Consider the following 16,034-nt stretch of genomic DNA (forward strand, 5'->3'; position numbering starts at 1 on the left):
CTCTCAATCATTTTGCTATGGTGCCTACATTATACATATTATATCATAATCATCTTCTGAGCATTTGATACACCCAATTTCATAGATGAGATTCTGGGGCACCCTTGGACAAATTAACATTCTTAGGGTCTCATAGTTCTATCACCTTGCAAAGCCATTGCCATTATCCCATACTGTCTCCTCTGTATCAACAAACATTGACTGAAATAAAAGTAAACTTTCATATTGCAAATAGTATTTGTGTGTTAGTCACTATTCCAGAGGCTAAATGTTCCATAAAGCAGAGCTTCCATAGGGTTAATCTGTATTGACACGCGTTGGGAATCCCATTAAATTCCTTCTTTGTTTGGGAGTCAGTTTAGTTAGTGACATAAAAGAGGCTGCTGTTGCTTTGGCAAAAAACAAAACGACAACAAGAACCTATTTGTTTACTACCATCTTCCTGAATGGCAGGGAACGCTATGTCATCTTAAATAATAGATTTTTAAAAGCAGGCTTTTGAAACTGAAAATCACATATGTGAAAAATGTCATGACTGTACACGGTTTCCTAAATCATTGTCCAGGCTAAATTTGCTTTTTAAATTCTCTGGAAGACACACATATAATCTGTTTCCTCTTATGTTGCCATTTCTGCATTTTCCTTAAATTTTAAGTAAATCACTAATTGCCATTTCAAAAAAAAAATTAAAAACTTTTATTTATTAAAGAGTAGACAGAAAACTTGGGAAATTTACTGGAAAGAAAAGTAAAAGCAATTGTTTGGTATGAAGCAACTCCAGATTTCTTATTCTAAGCTCAGCATATCCCCACCAGTCACAAAATGTGGTCTGTGTTTACTCTCTGTAATTTGTATCACAAAACAGTAGCTATATTGAATTTTTTTTTCATATTCTTTTTTTCTTCTGCCTGTGCAAGACTCCAATGCAATCCCCAGAGAGAAAGTAATATGTTTTAAACAAAACAGTATGCGACTCACAATCATGATATCCCAAACACTATTTATAATAAACCTCTCTTAAAAATGGTTTCTAAACATATGAAAGATAATATGATGGCAAACTTACATAATTCACATGGTTAATAAAATTTGGGGGGATATTGTTTAGGAAACAACCACTATGGAGGTCATTGACAATAAATTTTTATGTAGATTACCAATGTATAAACAGAAAAAATAGTAAAACTGTGAAAGAATGGAGTCTTGAATGAGAAGTTCCCACTGTTCATCATCAGTTAGCTCTATCCAGTCATTGCCTTTAATTTTCTTTTTGGAAAGATGATATAAAAGGGAGAGAAGGTCTTCTGGAAAATGATGTAACCATCCTGAGGATTTTATTGGCTATAATATAAATTGATATAATATAAAATGTCAATTTATATACTTTTAAGAACTAACATTTAGGGGCACCTGGCTGGCTACGTTGGTAGAGCATGAGACTCTTGATCATGAGTTCAAGCCCCACATTCGGTGCAGAGATTACTTTATAAGGAAAAAAGAGAACTAACATTTATTTTTGAAATTATGTAAAATGTAGTCAGTAATCTCTGATTATTGTCTCCGAACCTATGTGACAGCTGCTATTGAAACTTTAACATCCAAACACATATTGAATTGCCCAATAGACTCTAAAATATTTACCTGGACCTTGTTTACCTTGTTCAAAAGGTTACGCTTCTTGCAGTCAAACATCATTGACTTTAATCTCTCATTATTCTTCTGATGTAGTATTTCCCAGATGAAAATACCTTCTACTATCAGTTAAAGACTAAGATTAGGAATTGGCTTTGTAGGAGGACTTTTTAAATTCAATGCATTTGTTGTAGTTTCACGTCTGTTACTATTTTTAGAGAAAATACAACAAGGGAATGTGTTTGATAATAAAAGTTTCTTACCCCACTAATAAAATTTCAGTTGGTGAATCATCAGTGTTTGTGCAGTCCTGAAAACATTATTTTGATCTAGATGGCAATATAAAAGTCGGGGAGGAGAGAGAAGAAGGAAACAGAAAGAAAAGATGGATCAAAGGAGGCTATGTCTTAAAATTAGGCTTGAATTGGATCACCCTTGAGGATACACTTATGTATACCCAAGAAACTGATAAGGGGTCTATACCCTGACTGGGAAAACACAGAGTAATGAAAAAAAATGAAATGAGGGGCGCCTGGGTGGCACAGCGGTTAAGCGTCTGCCTTCGGCTCAGGGCGTGATCCCGGCGTTACGGGATCGAGCCCCACGTCAGGCTCCTCTGCTATGAGCCTGCTTCTTCCTCTCCCACTCCCCCTGCTTGTGTTCCCTCTCTCGCTGGCTGTCTCTATCTCTGTCAAATAAATAAATAAAATCTTTAAAAAAAAAAAAAAGAAAAAAATGAAATGGAGGATAGAGTGTGGCATGATATATATGAAAGTCCTCCACCTGTGGGGCACCTGGCTGACTCAGTCAGCTGGCTCTTGGTTTCAGCTCAGCTCATGATCTCGAGGTCCTGGGATCGAGCCCCACGTCAGGCTCCCCACTCAGTCTCCCTGTCCCACTGCCCCTCCCCACCGCTCATACTCTCCCTCTAAAATAAATTAATTAAAAGAAAAAAGAAAATGCCCCATTGTTTGATAGCAGTTTTATTAACCCAATTCTGAAGTATAGCTTCTAAGACCTAATATTCATATGTAGATCATGTAAATCAGGAATTTTATGACTTTATTTAGAAAAATTTTTCAGGTTGATTTCTGGGGTATTGAGAACGATTTGACAGTTGCCTAGTTGTGTTCTAGGGACAGATGCACCTAAGGTCCTCTTACTACGCTGCCATCTTAGCTCCCCGTGGAAAATATTCAGATTTGAATGGAGAATATTTGATTCAAAAGGGATCTGAATGGAGAATTCAAGTTTATAAGGAAAAAAATGTTTCCAGTGATACTGTCCATGCCTCTTCAATCACAATGTTCTCTCTTTCATCTCTGTGCACCTGCAATTTAATATAATACCTACTAAGTACAAGGCATTCAACAAAAAGGGATTTAAGATTGTGATTACTATCTTCAACAGGAGATAAATGTCTCTATTTCCAAACTATTGGCAAAGGCTCTGAGAAAAAGATCTCTGATTATTCTCCAAGGGAGTGAAATAAAGCAACTCAGAATAAAAAGCCAAGTGTTAGGTTTAATATGCATCTGGTTTCAGAGCATAAGAAACTTGGACTTGGGAATCAGGTATATCTGGGTTGAAATGCCAGCTCTTTCACTTTCACACACTAGCTGTGTAACCTTGGGCAAGTTACTCACCTTCTCTGAACCTTTGTTTCTCTATCTGTAAAGTGGATTTAAAAATCTGTAGCCAGGGGGCGCCTGGGTAGCGCCGTCATTAAGCATCTGCCTTTGGCTCAGGGTGTGATCCCGGCATTATGGGATCGAGTCCCACATGGGGCTCCTCCGCTGGGAGCCTGCTTCTTCCTCTCCCACTCCCCTGCTGTGTTCCCTCTCTCGCTGGCTATCTCTCTGTCAAATAAATAAATAAATAAAATCTTTAAAAAAAAAAAAAATCTGTAGCCACAGAGGCTTATTAGCATTAAATGAGGTGTATGTATGAAAGTTCTATGCAGTCCCTGACAAAGTAGACAATCAGGAAATCTTACGAGATAATGAGAATAACTTTGCAATGGTGTGCCATAATGTCAGCAGCTTTTCCTGTCGAAGTGAGGCATTTTTTCATGTGAAAAGAATGTTTCCCCAGGAAGATAAAATGCTATTATTTAACCTGCAGCTTTTGTCAGTTTGGCAAAGGTTAAACTTACAAAAAAAGCACAGAAATTTCTAATTCATTTTAAGTCAGCCTATCACGTCTTCAAAGCCATTCTGTTATGAATTTAAACTAGTATCGCAGAGTTCAATGAAATTTCACTTCTGGTTTGTTCCAGTCCTCCTGATAGATTCATTATGTAGTTTAACATCAGGGGAGGGTTTGAATAAACCAATTTTTAAGGTTTTTATCCAGATTTTAAAATCTGACATTGATTGAACTTGAATAGCTACTGACTTTACTCCACTTGATCTCTCACTTTAAATGATCATCACATTAACGTTATCCGTAAAAATACATACAGTAGTAAACTATTATGATTCAGCATTCCTAGAAAATATTTGTTCCATTCCCCAACCAGGGGGAAAAAATGTCTTTGCAAGGCAGCATATATGTGTGTGTGTCTCTGTTTAAGAAACTAGTATCAGGATATAAGATCATATCATTAGCCTCTTACCTTCCTGTCATTTGTACACCACATTAGATACAGAAAACTGATGTTTAAATCCACTTTAGCAGTTGAAGTGAAAGGAAATCACATCCTCAAACTGGAGGAAAAGTGGTATGTAGATTGTGAAAAATCCCTCAATGATCCCATTTTGTACAGTTTCCTGTCCAGTGTTTAATCCCATCTTCAAAGGTAATTGTCAAGGTTAAAAATATATAATTTAAGGGAAGTGGAAAAGCCACTCGGTCTGTTGTCTCCCAAATGCATTAAAAATATCCCCTTTGTAAGGTATCCTGATGAAGTACCCAAATTACAAGGCGGGGAGAGCCACACTTGAAAAATACTGCACTGTATCTTCATATGATGTTTAAGACTAACGACTACCCACATTTTTTTCAGAATCATTTCAGAGGATCAGCTAAAAATGCTGTTAACTATAAGAGACTCCATCTGCCAAAGTGTATTAAAGTGACATACCATTAATGCTAGTGCAACCTAAAAAAAAAAAATCCTCCTGTAATGAAATGCTTTGTACAAACTCAGGAAAGCTGGGAAACTCACAGTTCTCTACAAAATTAGCCAGTATTTGAGACCAATGATGGTGTGATATAGAAATGGTAATTTGACTCCCTCTAATGGCTTAGTAATGGCCCCTTACTAGTTAGCCATAGATGTGTTTGCTTTTGTGAAAATGTCTTACTTAGAAATAAATGACTTTTCTCTGAAATGAGGGAAGGATTTTGAAGAAACGTGTGCTTAAAAAGAACGGAAATGTATTTTCCTTGCCCACTTCCCAACATTTCTCCCTACCACATAAAAACCTAGACATGAACACACCTTACACACAAATGCACTCATGTGCATGCACGCAGACACACACACTTTGTACTAAAGGCATGTCTATAAAACATTTTTTTTTAAGATTTTATTTATTTATTCGACAGAGATAGAGACAGCCAGCGAGAGAGGGAACACAAGCAGGGGGAGTGGGAGAGGAAGAAGCAGGCTCCTAGCGGAGGAGCCTGATGTGGGGCTCGATCCCATAATGCCGGGATCACGACCTGAGCCGAAGGCATACTCTTAACCGCTGTGCCACCGAGGCGCCCCGATATAAAACATATTTTTAAAAGTGAATTTGTCTTTTTCAAAATGGGAGCAGCAAACACAACCCAGTCCACTAACATATTTGGGGCAGTCCTCATCTCCTTCCATGGGTGTCTTTAGTTCAGAGGTATGGACTAGATGATATTGACAGGACTACAAATGAGGACCAGAATAAGATGAAAGTGCCTGCAGTACTTTACTTGCTTCTGAAACTCAGTAACAAAGCACCATCAGGCTTTCCCAAGGTCAAATTGGGAGAAAATAAAAGCTAGCATGCTCTCCTGATGATTTATAATTTGGCCAAATTCACAGCCTTTATCTGATCAAATTATGAGAGCCCTGCTTAGTTAGAGGCATCAATCATTGTGAAGTTCCTATGTGAATAATGCAATGGAGAGTATTTTCTCTTTACCACACATGAAAGTCAGAAATAAAAGGGAATCTTCTTCAGGAGCAGAGACCTCATGACCCAAGAATCTTAATGTCTCCATTTTCAAATCAGAGATGGCTCTACACATAGGATCATCATCCAGAAAACACTAGGTCCTTGAACACCTTGGACTTGCTTCCCCACTGCCCGGCTTGTCTCCATCTTTCCTCCTTCCTGCCTTGAAATTTTCTCCTTTAGAGAGGCACCTGGTCTCTATACGTTTGCTATTAAATATGCTGCCTGGGAGAATTTTCTGACCTTTGCTTTAAGTGGAGATTTGTTCATCAGGTTATCTAGCTGACGCTTGTGTCTCTGATACAGTAAAACATAGTTAAATTTCAAAGAAGAAAGAGGAGATATATGTGAAATTGTTATCATTTGACTTTCATCATTATCACTTGACTTTCTTATAGTTGTGCTCAAATATCCCTGTTATCTGGCTTTACTTTATATTTCTATACTATTTTCTGTTTTCTTTCATGTTCCATTTATTGGCCTTTTGACTCTTCCCTGTATGAGCCTCACACTTTTCCACACCTGTGACTTTGTTCATGCTTTTTCTGAAGCCCTCACAAATGTCACATCCTTGATAATGTGTCCATTGGTAGATGAGATCACTTGAGACAGCTGTACACAGTAAAGACTTTAGTTCCAAAGAGCAGTTTTGAGCTTTTGAGTGGTTCTCGAATTATAATGTGCATAAAAATCACCTGGAGTGCTTGCCAATGATGGAGATTTTGTGGCTCAGCCTCAAAGATTCTGATTCAGTAGTTCTGTGAAGACCCAGAATGTGTACTGTTGATCACCAAGTGACTCCAATGCAGGTGATTCTAGGGCCTCTTTAAGAAACACTGTTCTAAAAACATCTCTCCTCTGTTTTTAAAATTTCTGACAAAAGGTTTACCAGAAAACTTTTTTTTTTTCAAAGCATAAATGTCATGAAAATTATTATTAATTCCCAGAAATTCCATTCTAGAAACATTAGAATGCAGGCATTTTTACCCTCTGCCTTCCTAGCCGGATTGAAAGTATTTAGATGGAACACAGCTAAATATGGGTTAATGACATTGCTATTAATCACTTTTTGAGAAAATGTAGGCATCCCGAGAACATGCTGTAATTTTCATCACTTTTATACTGCCGCTGCCAGCTCTGGAGTTAAAGAGTAACAAAACAACTATTTATGAAAAGGGCAGGTTTAAGATGAAAATAATTATTTTGCAAAAGTGAGGAAACAGTATCAGAGCCTGCGAACTGTGCTCTCCCAACTGGAGAATCCTGTGTTTGTAATAAATTCCTTTTGCTCTGGATGAGTTCTGCATTTTCAATGAGGTTAACTTGGCAACATTCTAGTTGATTTTAATAAAAATAGCTGCTTTGAGGACAGGGAGCTGAGGTTGCCAAATTTACAGCTGCCTTGCACAATTACTCTTATACCACCTTCAGGGTTACTTAGAACCAGTAAGCAAATTAAGTGTATCGATTGCAATTTTGTTGGACTAACAACCCCCCCCCTTTTTTTTAAGGCATAAACTTGATTCCTTTCAGTATGTGTCTGTTCAGAGTGATCTCTTTTCTTTTCAGCCATAACACAAAGACAACATCATGGCTGGATCCACGACTTGCGAAAAAGGCTAAACCGCCAGAAGAGTGCAAAGAGAATGGTAGGTCATTGAGTTTCTGTGATGTTTCTGCGTTGCACTTTGAGCATGTTTGTGTTTCTTAAACGAGGGTCTCACCTCGAGAAGCAGTCATGTGGTTGAGACCGTTTGAAAGATGTAATATTTAATGCTCAGCTAGGAGAGAGAATTAGCACGGCTTTTTAGCAGTGCCATGTGGTTTTCCTTTCTCTCTCTGAGAAGACAGTGCCGGATATCACATTGCTGTCATCTCTGCTGGTTCTCTGTGACTCCTGGCCTGACTTTCCACCACCTTCTAAGGACTTTTTGTTTGCAATATGTCTCTCTGACGACTCTGATCTTTTCACTGGAATTGAACATGGTGTGAAGAGAAACACTATTGTGGAACTATAAATAATATTGATTTTTGTGTTTAGAGGCATGGCATTCGGCTAGTTATTAAGGAATCCGTGGTAGAAAGGTCTATACGTAGGGCTACTTTCCTTTAATCAAATACTTGAATTAAATAACCAATTGTATGAATATCCTGGGTTATCCTTAGTGTTTTCTAGTTTCCAGTGTAATAATATTAACTTGCTTAGAAATCGACTGTTTTCATTGTTTTTAAACAATTTTGAGGATTAGATGAGTGTAAGCCTTGCTTAGAAATTAGTAAATTATATAGATGAAGTCTGTTACAGATGATACTTGTAATTTTTAAAGATACTGAGTTTAATGTGAAAAGAACACTTAAAATTTAGCTAAAATGATAAATAGCATACTGTCCTTGTGACTTATTATTTGACCACAATCAAGCCTTTATCTCCTGAAGCTACTGGAGTCCTGTTCACAGGCATCTATCATTGAGGAGCTCTTAAAGGTGGAGAGAGTGATGAGGAGAGTTTCAACTTTTAAAAAAGTTTTTGAAAAGTCAACTTTTTAAAAAGTCTCTAATTCTGAAAGTCCTTTGATTTTAATAATAGTTCTGGCTTTCTCAGATAATATTTTGATAACATTATTCGTTTCTATAAGGTAACTGTTCATAAGCTAGTTATACACTGAGTTAAATTAAAACTTATAGTGTACCATTTATATGTACATATTGGAATGCATAAATATCTCTATATTAAATTTTATATTCATAACTATATCTGTATGCCTTCTGTATAATAGCATGACTGTATGTGGTTGAATCCCATAAAATTATTATGTGACCTGGACTTTTGAGCACCATTAGGTTATATATTTCATTGACACCAGTAGGACGTGTGCTGCAGATTGTAATCGGTTATAAATTAAAATGGCCTGATCTGCTATGTATGGAAGTTACAATTTACTTTTGCCACAGATGTGAAACCTTAGTATGTCCTAATTAAAATGAATTTAACGGTTTGCAGTGCTATGACATATTGAACCTCTTAGCTGTCTTATTCTTTTCATTAGAGAAAGCTATTAAAATCAAATTTTGAAATTCCGGGAGAGATGTAGGCATAAGACATTGCATAATTTTAATATTCCAGTGTTATCATTTTCCCACATCTGTGCTTGTCTGTCTTCTCAGGATGGTAGGTACCTAAAATACGATGCCAGTGTCTGCGAAGCACATGTCATTGAAAAACAAGCCCTAGAATATAGTCTTGTAGTTCAGAATGATTTCTAAGCTGTCAATTACTATTTTGTCTTCATTTTCTACAAAATAAATAACTCCTAGATTTTATTCCATATATCACTGAAATATTATACAATGGAAAATAACATCTAGTTAGTTAGAATACTATTATTCCAGATGCATGTTTTGAGTTTTTTTGCCAAGAAAATTGCTTTCAGGTAATACTGTTATTTCTGTTTTATTTTTCTTTAAAACATAGGTTAAAATTGCATGTTTAATCGTTGGGTGTTAATGGATTGCTGTTGAGTTCACCAATTAAGTCAGGCTTCTTTATACATTCTGCTCAGGCCAAACAATGTAGAGTACTTCTCTGAGTGCTGGAAGGTGTATAAAATGTGTATAAAAAATTATAGAGGCTCAAGATGATAAGATCCTTCTCCAGCAAAGATTTATCCTCCTTATGCCAGTGAGACAGAGTGGAGGCTAATTCCTTAATCCAATCTGAAATTGAGCCAGTAGGAGTTTGGGTTGAATTTTGGTAAGACCCAATTTATCTCTGGTTTGTTTCTGTTTTAGGATGTTTGCCCAGGGTATTCAACTAACCGCCCATTTGCCGGTCAGCAAGCATCTTCTGTGATGGGTCAGATCACCTATATTTTAGGCTTTGTGGGTCATCCAGTCTCTTTGTAACTCCTCAGTATGCAAAAGCAGGCAAAATCAATATATAACTAAAGGGCATGGGTGTATTTTGATAAAACTTTGTTTATGGACAGAGAATTTGAGTTTCGTATACTTTCAGAATTTAAATATCAAAATACTGCGTTTTTGTTTTTTGTTTTGCAACCATTTAAAAGTATATAAATTGTTCTTCATTTCTGGACCATACAGAAAATAGAGGCAGGCTGGATTTTGGATCTGGTCCACAGGACAAACCCAGGGCCAGTGTGTTCATGTAGGGCCTTCCTCTTGGCAGGTCTTGAATGCCAATATTTAAAAAATATTTTATCTTCTTAGTATTGCAAGACTGACAAAAATCTGTGGTGCATTTCAGGGGTTTTAGCTTAGCTTTTTGCCTCTAGACCTTGCACCTTCTTCATCTGACAAATGTCACATGAGATAATGGGTTGTGTGTTTAAGATCTCTCGAGTCTATATTTTGTCACTCCAGTCCCTCAAGACTTCTCAACTTTCTGCTGGCTTCCCTAACCTCCAGCAGTGGACTTCTTCCTAGGCCAAGTCTGGGTTCTTCCCACAGCCCACAGTCAATAAAATCAGCTGCAAATTCTTCCCTCACCTCTCCACGGTTTTCTCCTCTTTGGAAGCCTGGACCTGTGGTTTCAGCAGGGCTCTGGTCCCTTTAAGCTGTTTATTTTTTGCATTTTGTATAGATTTTTTATGTGTTCTTATAGCTTATAGGTTCTCACTTCATCCTACCTGGAAGCAAAAGTTTTATGCAGTACTTTTAAAAAACATTTTAGACCTTATTGGGTTGCATACCCTGAAGTCTTGATTATTATCATAATTAATATTTTAATCTCTCCATATGGAATGGAATTCCATATGTTGTGTATGTGTGCATACTATTATGAATGTACACAGGTACATGTGGACGTGGATGCAGATATGGGTGCATGTTGTATAGTGGGTGTTTGTAGTTCTGTTAACATTGGTACAAAAAGTTAATTCCTTGGTCAACTATAAAAAGAAGAAGCTGCGTGAAAGAATGATGGAAGGGAGGTATCAACTGATTTAAATTATTCTTGGGTTAGAGAAAAAACAAGCGAATGTTTTCTTATTGTTATCAAGAGGGATGTGGGAACATAGACGGCTCCGTACAAATACATATTAAACAACCATCTATTGACGGCGAAGCAACCATTTTGATTTCTTACCTGAAGGATAATACTGCTACTAAACATAAAAGCATACTTCCTTCTCTCACACTAGAGTTCTGAAGTCACTACATTCTGTGCATTTGTCATTGCTCTGCATTTTTAGAGTTTTAGCACCAATCTACATCACAGAAAAAAGTCTCCACCTACTACTGGATTCTAATATTAGTATTTGGGGGAGTGCCATTTAGCAAGCCAAGATAGTCTTTTACAAAATGCCACAGAAATCACAGTTAACTATTAAATGGTTTGGATGCAAGATCAGTGAACTGCTTATAAAACATCATCGTATTTGTCCTCGGCCCTCAGAGTCAATACCGTGGGGTTTCTCCTGACACATTTCCAATCACAAGCATCCCAGTAGTGACACATCCCCCAAGAATCACTGAGCTAGGGTTAACGTCAAAAGCGATTCTCAGGTCATGATCTTATGAGTCATGAGATCGAGCCCCACATCGGGCTCTATGCTCAGTGGGGAGTCTGCTTGAGATTCTCCCCGTCTGCCCCGCGGCCCCCTCGCTTGCACTCTCTCTTTCACATAAATAAATCTTTTTAGGAAATGATTCAAGCCTTGTAGGACCATTCTTTCCTTACACTTGAAATGTAATTAAACTATGACAAATAGGAGAGGTAACCGTGTGAGATTTGCAGTCGTGGAAAGCTCTCATCCAAACACAAATCTGTGGGCTCCTGAGCAGGGTGCCTAATTTCTGAGAGCCTGGCTTTCTTACCTGTAAAATGGGATGCATATCTGTTCCATGCAGATTTAGTTTCACATAAAAGAGGGACAGTGCTTGTGGCTCCACAGGCTCTCAATAATTGCTCCTTTCTTTTCCTTCCTGTGTGTTCTGAGCCAACAAATAAGCCTCAGAGAAGACAAAGGGAGGAATTCAGAATCGTTGGCCTACCTTAAGGGACTTGAATTATTCTAGAGTGTCCTGGAGAGATGGAAATGAACAAACCCATGTAGGCTAAAATTACCCGCCTACCTAATTCCAGCCTAATACTGATAGATTGGAGGTTGTCCCCCTCCATTCTGTTACAGTGACTCTAAATTCTCACAAAGTTGTAATCACAGCTGTGCGAACTAGGTGGATTCATTTCTATATTCTGTGTCTTTGAGTTATAAGGGAGTTTTCTCATGTTACTGTAAAAAAAAAAAAAATCACATAATCACTACCTGTTTACCTACATGAGAACTGCATTTCCATTGACATTTAGTTAGAGTTTTGAGCTATTTATGTTTTTTAAGAAATGGTGTCCAAAATGCACATAAAGGAAGACAGGATAAGCTATGTTTTGTAATATTTATTAAGTGAAATTTTTTATTCAAGAGGAGGTTCGCCTTTTTAAAATAATAGAAAGCACTAATTAGTTTTAGGTCATTTGTTTTTAAATTCTTTTTCAAGTTTTTAAGTTCCAGTTAGTTAACATACAGTGTAGTAGTAGTGTCAAGCTGTACAATATTGTGATTTATCACTTACATACAACACCCAGTGCTCATCACAAGTGCCCTTCTTAATCCCCATCACCCATTTAACCCGTCCCCTCCACCAGTCACCTCCCCTCCAGCAACCCTCAGTTTGTTCTTTACAGTTGTGAGTCTGTTTTCTTGTTTGTCTTTCTTTGTTTTCCCACCATGTTCATTTGTTTTGTTTCTTAAATTCCGCATATGAGTGAAATCATACAGTATTTGTCTTCTCTGACTTATTTCACTTAGCATTATACTCTCTAACTCCATCCATGTTGTTGCAAATGGCAAGATTTCATTCTTTTTTATAGCTGATACATTCTGTTTCATATTTATATATATAAATATAAAAATATACTCTGTCTGTCTCTCTCTCTCTCTCTATATATATATATATTAACACATTCACCAGTCAATGGACATTTAGGCTGTTCCTATAATTTGGCTATTGTTGATAATGCTGGTATCAACATTAGGGTGTGTCCCTTTGAATCAGTTTTTTGGTATTCTTTGGGTAAATACCTAGTAGTGCAATTGCTAGATCATAGGGTAGCTCTACTTTTAACTTTTTAGGAACCTCCGTGCTGTTTTCCGCAGTGTCTACACCAGTTTGCACTCCTACCAACAATGTAAGAGGGTTCCCCTTTCTCTGCATCCTCTCCAAATTCTCGTTTCCTGTGTTGTTAATTTTAGCCATTCTGACAGGTATGAGGTGATATCTCATTGTAGTTTTGATTTGCATCAGGGAAAATTTCCCTGATGATGAGTGATGTTGAACATCTTTTCATGTGTCTGTTAGCCATCTGTATATAGTTTTAGGTCATTCCTTAAGTGAATTTCTTAACTCCCACACAGATTAGGAAATGAATACTTTTATTTTCATAACTCCCATTCTGTTCCTAGAGTGCATAGTTTATTTCTTTTAGGAATAGGGGCTTTGGCCTGTTGTCTCATTAAATTTGTATTGATATTTAGTGATCCTAATTTCTCAAGAATAAATATGACCGAATTAATTTCACCTTTGAATATTTGTTTTCCTAATCTAATAAACCTGCTAAGATTATGTTTGTAAAGCACCTTCAAATTTTTCTACTAGGAAGAATTCAGTAAAACAGACTCTAGGGGCATCTGGGTGGCTTAATCAGTCACATGTCTGCATTCAGCTCTGGTCATGACCTTGGGGTTCTGGGATCGAGTTCCTCGTAGGGCTCCCTGCTCAGCGGGGAGCCTGCTTCTCCCTCTCCCTCTGCCCTCCCCCCCCAATGCGCTCACACACTCTCTCTGTCAAATAGATGAATAAAATCTTAAAAAAAAAAGACTCTAAAGATACTATTCAAGTACTAAAACTTTAAAATTGAACAGTCATTGATATATTGAACTCCTGTCTTTAAATATTATGAACAAACTAATTTGGATGTTATTTTGTTTCTATACTGATATTTAGAGTGTTTTATAAGAAAAAGTTGAAATTTAAAATATCTTAATAGAAACCGTTCTTATTTTGGTAACTGGTAATTATTCATATTAGTCATGATTTTTTATAGCAGTAATTTGAGGTATGCTTCATCCAATGATATAGTACCCTTTCCAGTATTTTCAGCTTAGAAGTACTATGAAATACGAACACTTTAGGAATATAAACCTTTTGTGGAGGAAATAATAAAATCAAACCCAGATAAGTCATATATGATGTATATTCCATGGCTTTGCCCCAGTACCAAACTCTGCTGTTTATGGTTGACATATGTTCTAATTGGTCCCAGTCTACTCTGATCGGTTAGAGTCCAGATCATAAAAATTGTTAAATATTTTGAATATCATTTTTGCACTAATTATTTATGTATTTCTCTCTTCTACCTGCAATCTTTATCATGGCTATAAAATAGTAGCTACGTAAGGATTTTAAAATTCTGTCCTCTTATTCTTGATTGCTTAAGTTTCTTTTATGTTTAGGAATGAGTTATGTCTTATCCTTACTGCTTAATGCATACAAGTTTTAAAATCATATTGATATCATCAAATCTGCTTATTCTGTATAGTAGCAAAATAATTTCAAAATATTTCCAAAAAGACTTCAAAATTTTTTATTTTGAAATATTTATAAATTCACAGGAACTTACAAAAGAAGGTACAGGGAGGGCCGAAACACCCCTAAACAAAGACCCCCAATGTTAGCATCTTACATAAATATAATACTACATAAAAATGAGGAAATTGACATTGGTATAATCCACAGAATTTATTTCACCAGTTATACAAGTACTGGTGTGTGTGTGTGTATTTTCATGCAATTATATCACATATGTAGTTACATGTGACGATGGCCACAATGAGGAGTCATAACTCTTCTATCCCACTAGACTGTCTCATGCTACCTCTTTATTTCCATATCCATCCCCTCTCACTGCACAATCCCTAACCCTTAACACCAACTAATCTGTTCTCCATGTCAATTTCTTTGTTATTTCAAAAATGTTCTATAAATGGATTTACACAGTATATAAACTTTTGAGATTGACTTTTTACGCTCGACTTAATTACATTGAAACCCATTCAAGTATGTGTATCAATAGTTTGCTACTTTCTATGTGCCACTGTTTGTTTAAGCATTTACCCATTGAAGGACATCAGGTTGATTCCAGCTTTTAGTTAATATGAAAAAAGCTGCCACAAACATTTGTATACAGGTTTTGCATGAACGTAGGTCTCTTATCTGGGGTAAAAGCTCAAGAATGTGATTACTAGGTTTTTGGGAAAGTACATTTTTAGTTTTAGGATAAACAGCCAAGCTATTTTCCCGAGTGTCTATATTCTTTTATTTCCCACCAGCAATGAACCAGTTTCTCTACATCCTTGCCAACATTTGGTATTAGGACTTTTTATATTTTAATCATTCTAAAATATACTGTGTGTAGTGGTATTGCATTATGGTTTTAATTTGTATTTCCCAAATGGCTAGTGATATTGAACATCTTTTTATGTGATTATTTGTCATCTGTGTATCTTGCTTGGTAGCATATCTGATAATGTCTTTTGCCCAATTTTTAATTAGATTATTTTTTAATTCAGTTTTGAGAGTTATTTATATATTCTATATATAATAAGTCCCTTTATCAGATATGTTGTTTATAAACATTGTCTCCCAGTATATAATTTTTATTTTCATCCTCTTAATAGGTCTTTTGCAAAGAAGTGTTTTGAATTTTGATGAAGTCAAATTTATCAGTTTATCCAATTTATCAGTTTTTCCTTTTGTGAAACGTGCTTTCAGTATCAAATCTAAGAACTCTTCACCCAGCCCTAGATGCCAAAGATTTTCTCATGTTTTTTTCCCTAAATTGTATACTTCAACATTTGACCTGTAAGTCTGTGATCTATTTTGAAGTAATTTTTATATAAGTTGTAAGATCTAGGTTGAGGTTTTTAAATTATTATTATCATAACCAATGGATATCTACTTACTCTAGCGCCTTTTGGTGAAAAGGCTGTCCTTCCTCCGCTAAATTGTATGTGCAACTTTGCCATAAATCATTTGGATTCCATTGATCTATGTGTCTATCTCTGTACCAGAACCATCCTGTCTAGATTACTGTAGCTATAACTTAAGCCTTAATACTGAGTAGACTGATATTCCCTACCTTATTTAAAAAAAAAACAAAAAACATATATA

General features: G+C 36.4%; 1 protein-coding gene across 1 annotated transcript in view; it reads left to right on the plus strand.

Annotated features, from left to right (window-relative positions):
- The window catches only part of MAGI2 (membrane associated guanylate kinase, WW and PDZ domain containing 2), a gene marked incomplete at its 3' end in the record, with an annotated part of 1,258,801 nt that overhangs the window by 828,477 nt on the left and 414,290 nt on the right, over positions 1-16,034 (plus strand). Inside the window, 1 exon segment of the mRNA XM_040644569.1 lies at positions 7,359-7,438. Coding sequence (XP_040500503.1) covers positions 7,359-7,438 — 80 coding nt within the window.

This window comes from Ursus maritimus, unplaced genomic scaffold (assembly GCF_017311325.1).
Source record: "Ursus maritimus isolate PB19 unplaced genomic scaffold, ASM1731132v1 scaffold_3, whole genome shotgun sequence".
NCBI lineage: Eukaryota > Metazoa > Chordata > Mammalia > Carnivora > Ursidae > Ursus > Ursus maritimus.